Consider the following 9,132-nt stretch of genomic DNA (forward strand, 5'->3'; position numbering starts at 1 on the left):
GGGGGGTGTAGAAAAAGGCAACAATGAATGAATGGAATTCCAAAATCTCTGTAAATAGATGTTGACTGAAATGAAAAAGAAATAAATTAATTTAAAAAAAGAATATTGCCTTCTTTCAAAGTTTTATCATTTCTAGGCTTTGTTATTTTTTATTTTGTTTTTTAAAAAGCAAATTCTACACAGTTCCTGAGATTTCAAAGAGCCAGAGTGATAACTAAAGAATTTTCTGAAAGTTCAATTTTTCACCAAGCTATAATTTTGTTACAATGTAAGTTTCTACAAACTGATTAAAAACAAGTATTCCAGGGGGGGAACCCCCAATTAATTCTGATCCTTCTAGAATCACTCTATTGATGACCAAGAATTCCCATCTTTAGTATCTAAGTTATGAATGTCATTTAGTGGGTACTCACACACTTAGAAGATATGAAATGATTATATATAATAAAGAAAATTAAAAGGCACTCAGAAATAAAAAATGAGTATTAAAAAACATAAAAAGAAATAAGTTGTTTCTAAAGTCCTCTGTCATTTTAAAGACAATGGAAAAATTAAATTATTAAATTTTCACAATGCCAATGTTTGGTTTCTTGTAAACTGCTGGCAAATGTAAAAGAGAAAGCAAACAAAATAAATAAAATCATGACCATCAAAGTCAGTTCAAAACAATATGCAAATTCTCAGTAGTGTTAGTACAGATATAAAATGATAGGTCAATATTCCCAACAACAAAAATTAAGTGTTTAGGCCATTTCAAAACCAATCCCATGAGGGGAAAAAAACACAGAACATAATTAAGATTTAGCAAGAAAACATGAGTTTCTACTGACAATTAAAATCTTAATTTTCAGGTGAAGGTATTTAAGGTAAATATTAACAACAAGCATTTAACAAAATCAAGAAATGGTTCATATATCAAAAAAAGATGGAAAATATTATTTCATCCTGCATTAATCTCTAATTTGCCAAACACATATCAAATATACAAGTTCTTATATAAAAGAATATGATGTTAAACACAGCAAAGAAGGCGATATTCATCAGTTGAGAATTGTTTAAGCATGATAATTAAAACACTTTTTAATATTCAATCACAAAAACAAAGAAAATTAAGATAATGCTTTTGTAGCTGGGATGAAAACCCCCCATAAACCGGCTTAGAATATACATAAAACTATTCATAATTTTCCTCCAAAATATCTTACTAATAATTTTCTACTAAATATTGTAATGATTTTAAAGATTTACTAATTATTTACATAATTTAATAACAAACAACACATCATTTTACATTCATTACATTACATTAATTCTATGTATAATAAAAGAAGGTATATACCAGTAAACGTACTTGCATCATCCCTTTCTATTCTGGTTCCATCACTAGTTGACACACAAGTAAAGTGTAGGGGTTCAACTTCTAGAAGTCCAGTGAGAGATGTAAAACTACCTTCAGCAGCTGTACAACTACTGACCTTCCCATTACCTAAACAAATTAAAAAAAAAAGACAATTTTTAAAACATGTGAAGATAATCTTTATAACATGTGACAATCATTTTAAAATTGTTGTGTTGTTATGTGCCGTCGAGTCGCCTGCGACTCATAGCGACTCACAACAACAAACAATATTTTAAAATATGTGACGATAATTTATTTTTTAAGATAATATTAAAAACAAGAATTTCCTAATACTGAAGATAAGTATAAATACAAAAAAATTAAATACCAGCTCAACTATAGGTAAATCATAAGAAAAATTTTTGAAACATAAGATATTAATTTCCCTTATACAAAAGGAGGAATTTCATAAAAGCAATTCAGTGACTATTTATAATAATAAAAACCAGAAATGATAGTTTTCTATAATTTTTTTTAAATTGTATTATTTTTACGTGTACCGTCAAATCAGATCTGACTGGTACAGGAGGAGATTGCCCCCTCCATCTCCAGCAGAGCATCTGGTGGATTTGAACTGTATACCTCTGGGATTGCAGGGCAGCACCTTGCCACTAGGCCACCAGAGCTTCCTAGTTTTCTACAATTTTAACATTAAAAATTAATTCAAATCCCAGAGGTGCATGGTTCAAATCCACCAGATGCTCTGCTTGAGAAGGAGGGCCAATCTCCTCCTGTACCAGTCAGATCTGATTTGAAGGTAACAAACAAAAAATAATGAAAAAAAAAAAAATTAAAATTTAATTTCAATAGTCAGTGAATACACTCTATAATGTCAACTGTATAAAACACACTAAAATGATTATACTAAAGCAGTAAAGTATTCGCAAGTGTTATCTCCTGGAAAGAAGTATATCACTTTATAATCATAACATGATCATATGCAATATTCAAAAGCAAAATACAAACAATAAAAATCACACTAAGAACATTAGGGAAGGAAATAACCATTTAAATGTGGATGTGGATGTAGTGTAAGGAAAGGGTTATTCTTATTACTGTCTACATTTTACAGAATTAGCACTGTTACTGAAGAAAAGGAAGCTCTTGTGGTGTACTTGGAAGCAACTGTACTGGCAACCCAAAGGCAGGTGGTGCCAATCCACCAGATGCTGTGAGGGAGAAAGATAGACCATCTTCTGTGCAATTTACAGCCTCTGAAAACCCACTAGAGAGTAAACTCTAAGTTGACTGTGACTTGACAGCAAACAATAACAATACTTGGAAAAAAATAAAACAAGTCGACAAGAGTCGATACACGGCATTGAGTTTATGTCAAATGAACTTAAAAGCATCGTTAAGAACAGATTTTTGGGAGGATATGGAATGATATCAAGGACATCATCCAGCCAGAAAACAAAAGAACGGGGTTGGGAGGGGGAGGGGTTGTGAGAAAAGGCCAAAACAGATGTTAGCAATGGTAGCCATAGTAAAGAAATCAAAAGATAGCCTGCCCTGTGCAAATCCGTTATAGAGGACCTCTTTAGAGGGCTAAAGAGCAAGAATATGACTTTAAAGACTAAAGTATACCCAATTTAAGCCATGGTATTTTCAACTGCTTCATATATATGTGAAAATGGGACAATAAAGAAAGAATATAAAAGAAATTATGGCTTTTCATTGCAGTGTTGGCAAACTGTATTTAACCAATTATGTATGTTGTGTGCCACTGAGTTGGAACCAACACATAGCCGACTTTCCAGTGGAATCTCAGAAGCACAGGAGACTGCTCATCCTTTTCCAAAGAAGGAGCAGATGGAGATTATATATATATGTATATGTATGTATGTATGAATGTGTGTGTGTGTGTGTGTGTGTGTGTGTATATATATATATATAAAACAAATCTACCTTGCAACAAGTGTAGCCAAGGAGCTCTTTAGAAACAAAGATGGTGGAACGTCATTTCATTTACATTAAGCATGTTGTCAGAAAGGAGCAATCTTTCATAAAACACATCATGCTGGGAAAGGTGAGGATCAGCACAAGAGAGAACACTCAACAAGATGGACTGACAAGTGACTGCAACAATGGGACTGAGCATGGCAGAGATCACAAGGATGGCTCAAGACAGGCAAAGGTTCACAAGATCACTACAAGTCATGGTTGACTCAACAACATGTAACAACAACAGGACTATTCATTAAAGAATTAGAAATTAAAAACTAAAATTGGAAAGAACGGGGCAATTACAAAAAATATTATCTTCTAATAGACTAATGGCAAAACTCATCACTTCTTCAATTTCCCCCAAGTGTCAAGCATCAGGAAATTAATATAAAACCCGGGAAATAGAAAAGTAAAAGCACAGGCTCAAGTACTCATGACATGTATTCTATACTAGACAAAGGTTACTAGCAACTAATTATACAATAAAACTTAAAACTGTTTCAGGTTCCACTTACAAGATGTTGAAACACTAATTAAGAAGAGATTTTTAAGTAGGAATCCTAACTCCATTTATGTTTTGTTGTTTTCCATTGAGTTGAAATGACCCAGAGATGACACTTTGGTGGGTTTTCAGAAGCAATTAACTGAATGGAAGGAGATGGCCCATCTCTCTCCCACAGAGCAGCCAGTGGATTTGAACTGCTTGCCTTAACGACTGCAGCACAGCTTCTTACCACTAGGCCACCAGAGCTCCCTAAATTTATGTTGTTTATAATATATAATGTTATTAAAGATAATATGTTTTAAAGTGAGAAAAACTTTTATTTTTATTAAGTTTATTAAGTTACTTAAACTTATTTCTCTCTCTTATTCATACCAATTAGGAATTGATTCCTAGCTAAAGTGCTAGTGGTTTTTCAGAGGCTGTAAAGCAAATAGGAGGGAAAATGTCCCTCTTTCTCCTGGAGAGCTACTGGGGGATTTGACTTGCATGAAGCAACACCTTTGGGTTAGCAGTGCAATTCCCTATGTACTATGATATTAGATCTCCTGAACTATGACAGTAGATCTCCTGAATAAAAATGTAAAAAATTAAAATAAACAGCATACTAATGAAAAATACCCCCCAAAAACCCCTTAATGGAAAGAATGGCAATACTTTATACTTTTGTAAATTTTTTAAAAACTGAATCAACATAGGAGAGTTCTATTTTCCTTTCGTCTTTCAATGTGTTGTTTGACTTGAAGTATATGGGATGTGACACGGATGTGTCAAATGCGTTAATGGTTGGCTACCCAATGTGGACTGAGAGTGGGGTGGAGCTCCCCGACTGAACAAGCGTGGAAGGAGAAGTGGCGTCCACTTCCATAATAGCTTGCCTCCAGAAACCCTATGAACCTGGAGAGAGGATGAAAGGCACCCAAGCATCAAGGACTCTCCCTCATAGGGTCGCTATGAGTCGCCTGCAACTCGACGGCACTTAACAACAACAACAACATATGGGATGAAGAAAATGGAATCAAGTCCAACACAAATATATAATTATGTTTTTAAAAAGAATTTTTTAATAATTTAAGCACTTTTTTATATTTTAATACGTGACTTGCAATGTATTATCTTATTTCTTATAGGTGAGCTCAATGAATACAAATTTTATTATAGTGGATCACTTATTGTATCTTGTATTTAAATGTATCTTTTATATACAGGAGACTCAACTGTCATGCACGGATCATCTGAAAAATGATGGATGCAGCTCTACCAAATATTGCTCAATTCCTTACAAAATATCAGAAATTTGCACACACAAATCAAAACTATCAAAAAGGTTTCTAAGTACTGGGAAGTTAGGAAAAGGTCTTCTGGTTTATGCTTAAAAGCTCCTATTTTTAGCAATGGCAACAAGTATTATTCAACTTTTTTCCTGAAGGAGCAGACCCTTTTCATTAATTTTTGAGGAAATGTCTACCAAATAACCAAAGACTGATTAAAAATCATTGTTGTTGTTTAATGCCATCGAGTCGTAGACGACTCATAGTGACCCTATGAACAAACGGCCTGAGCACTGTTCGTACATAGAGTTTCCGGAGGCAAGCCATTTCGGAAGTGGATGCCGCTCCTGTTTCCAGGCTTGATTTAGTCGGGAAGCTCCAGCCAACACTGTCCACCATGGGTACCCATTACCACGATTGGCACATCACTGTCACAGGCTTCAGCATCACAGCAGATTAGCATTTTAAATTAGTGTTCCGTTAAACAAATAACTGCTTTTCTCAAGACAATCTTTGTATCTCATTATGCAGAATTACTTGATACATATTTACTATAAAAACTATCTTAATTTTTACTGCTCCATAAAAATATCTACAAATTAAACATGTATGTTCTTACTGTATGTGCATGGTAAAGACCATCATTAACACAAACATCAATGCCATGAATAAGGTACATATGGCTCACAAGTTCCCTGAAAGGATTTCAAAACCCCAAGGGGTCTATTGACCAGACTTTAAGAATCAATGTGATAGATAAAGGGGACAAAAGAGGGACAATAGCACAAGATCAAGATCAAGTAGGTGGTAAGGGAAAGCAAGATTACAAGATGACATAAACTATGTTAGAAACAGAGGAGTAAGAAAAGATGTACAGTGATCGAGTTTGCATTCAGAAATAATGCAATAAAATTCACTGCTCTACTATGTAGAGACTACAGTGAAACAAAACAAGAACACAGTGAAATAAGTTAGAAAGCCATGATTAAAGTACATATACAAGATCAGTGTGGTCTGAACTCCAAATGTATGATCAGGACAAGTATGAAAATATGCACATTTGGAATAAATATGGTGATGGAAGAAAAGAGTAAAAAAGTAGCTTCAATTTGGATGACAACAAAGACCTAAGTACTGTGGATGAAATTTACATTTCTGTCTGTACCACTGTATCATTAACTAGAAATGGAACGCTATAGAAAAATAAAAAATTAGGAGTAAAAAAAGAAGAAGAAAAAATTAGGAGTAAAATTAGGAGAAATTCATACACAGATTAAAAGTTCTTCCTTCTTTCTGAATTTTTTTTCATTACTTATTTGCACAAGAAGATTGTGTGATGTATTTGAGGTCCTTATGTCTTGAAGTCATTACATAATGGAAATCACATATACATCCAAGGAGTGAAAGTAAATAAAATTAAAGAAGAGACTAGCAAAGGCAACATGATTACCTTTGTTAGAAATATTAATGAATATATAATAAAGGAGTCTAAATAACTCAGCATCTGAAAAATAATGGAAATGAGGTTTGGACTGAGGAAATTTCACATTGTATTTACAGATAATTATTTCTTGATCTTATCTTATTCTCCATTAAAATTTCCATTCTTCTAAATAAGTAAGAAATTAACATCTCCAAAAGAAATTTTATGTAATGTGGCAATTACTGTGTTTGCAAATAAATTTTCCAACATTAGTTTATTAACAACAGTTCAGCAAAAAGAGTTATTAGATAAAATAAAAATAAAATTGTTACTTTTTGCCAAATTCTATTACATCAAAGTTCTGAGTAAAAATAAAATCTTACTCTAACAGCTGAAATGACAAAGTTTCACACACAAGTATGTATACAAGGAGAATGTAACACTGCACAAAGCTTACTCCTGGAGAATGTAATAGTAGATAAATCAAATATTTTCTATATTGCTATGGTTTATTTAGTCGACATTGTTATTTTTATTGGTGGAAAAGAAATTATCTACCCATATGATAAGTCTAATTGACAAATAATTTTAATGATGAAAATGGAGTAATTACAATCTCTGAAGTCTAGTAAGTCAATATATAAGTCAAGAAAAATTTGGAAACAGCACTACCTGAAAGGACATCTGATAAATCAATTTCGTCTGACTGGACACCAATACTGCTGTTGTATACATTTTTACAAGAAGAGCCACTCATTTCCAAATCAAAGAGAACTGGATCAAATGGTGAACTATATAATCCATATCTGAAAAAGAAAATAATGTCCTAAAAATTTTCCTGTCAGCCATCTAATTAATAAATTATCCATTGAATTAGTTTTAAAAACACGTTAACTAGATTTAACCCATTAAACTAAGGAAGTCTTAGTCTTATTCCCTGCACACTTACACTCCTAATTCATAAATGTGATTACAATGAACTAAGCGACATTGTTATCTATAGGGTAAAGCAAGAAAATAACAGGCATCTCTTCAATCACTACATAAACTTAGCTTGGAAAATACAAATTCTTTGAAAGATTTCATCAGAACTAATGTATCTAATGTAGAAAGACTATTTAAAATACTGGAGATCTCAAATCTGTTCTTTATTTACTTTTATACACAATTGTTTCTTTACATTTTAACATAAGAGAAGTAGATCTTTAATTCACAAAGAATACCAATATAAGTCATTCTTTCATAAACAGACTCCAGGACCTCCAAAATCATGAAAGGGAGTAATAAATAACATAAAGTAATAAAGGGAACACAAAGAAAAAGAAAAACATTATTTAACAATATTCTGAGAAAGGGTACAGCATTAATTAAACATTTTTGCAATAAAAGTGGCATTTAAAAATAATATATATACATACATAGCATATAATTTAATAATTGTCTCTCAAAGTTAACTGAGTAACAAAAAAGGCCATAATTACTTATTAAAACAAAATTATTATATCTAACAAAATACCTTGTCTGAAGTAAAGCTTCCATTGGTGTCAGCCTGTCCTGTAGCTGTCTGGACACAGCAGTAAGCAAAGATGCACAAGCTGTACTGCAGCCAGCCAAATCTTCATCCTTAACATAATTCAGGAGGACAAAGTACCAATACACAGAACCTGAAAGTAATTATTAAAAAGTTAAAATTTCTCTCACTTTTCTCTAAAACAAGACTTAAGATAAACTGAAATATCGTCATATAGTAAGAGTATCACGCTAATTTTTGACATCTAGCTATTTTAATGACCCGAGATGAGATGCATTTTTAGCGCACACGGCAAAGGGAAGAATCAGATACTTCAAACTACATTTTCTAAAAAAAAGATTTCTTTGTACTGAAATTTTCAAAGTGCTGTTGAGAACGGAGTGTTGTTAACTATAGACCAATAAGCTGAAAGGATAAATGTTCCTCTTACATGCAATCAAGTCAGCACTCACTCGTATCTATCCAGAGCTGACCTTAACAAAACAGTGCCTGGTCTTGCCCTTTGCTAACAATTGCTTCCAAACTTAACGTGGTATATTTTAAAATTCTTCTACGAAACTTGAGATGTTCAACAACTAAAGACAACCTAGAATTTAAGAATTTCATCAACAAAAGGACCTTCTATAAACTGTTTCAAACATCAGAGACTATTACAATGGAAAATCAATTTCCACAAGTTCTACTCTACACAGCACAAAACAGAAATTTTAGTCAATTTATGTGTTAAGATAAATAAAATTAATCCTTATTTAACTAAGTTAAAATCCTGAAAAAATAATCATTTACCAATTTTCAACAAGTTTTATTTCTATTATACTAGAACGGTCAAATTCTTGTGAAAGAACGTATCTTACTGAGATAATTATCTTTCTGTACTATTTTAAGGGGTGGAGCGTAGAGAAGCCAAAGCACAAGGAAGTATTGAAGATTTCAAAAAGCAGCACGCAGTGACAAAGTAAAATATTACAAAGAAATGTGCAAGGAGTTGGAGTCAGAAAATCAAAAGGGCAGAACTCGCTCAGCATTTCTTAAGCTCCAGGAACTGAAGAACAAATTCAA

At 32.6% G+C, this 9,132-nt stretch overlaps 1 protein-coding gene across 1 annotated transcript in view; it reads right to left on the reverse strand.

The window, feature by feature from the left end:
• The window catches only part of BIRC6 (baculoviral IAP repeat containing 6), a 281,200-nt gene that overhangs the window by 153,247 nt on the left and 118,821 nt on the right, over window positions 1-9,132 (reverse strand). The window contains exons 21-23 of the mRNA XM_006882363.1: window positions 8,059-8,206; window positions 7,215-7,348; window positions 1,352-1,486 (exon numbers count right to left, since the gene is read on the reverse strand). Of these exons, the coding sequence (XP_006882425.1) occupies window positions 1,352-1,486; window positions 7,215-7,348; window positions 8,059-8,206 (417 nt within the window). The remainder of the gene's footprint in view (window positions 1-1,351; window positions 1,487-7,214; window positions 7,349-8,058; window positions 8,207-9,132) is intronic.

This window comes from Elephantulus edwardii, unplaced genomic scaffold, assembly GCF_000299155.1.
Source record: "Elephantulus edwardii isolate Elephantulus edwardi_28Jun2011 unplaced genomic scaffold, EleEdw1.0 scaffold00019, whole genome shotgun sequence".
NCBI classification, from domain to species: Eukaryota; Metazoa; Chordata; class Mammalia; order Macroscelidea; family Macroscelididae; genus Elephantulus; species Elephantulus edwardii.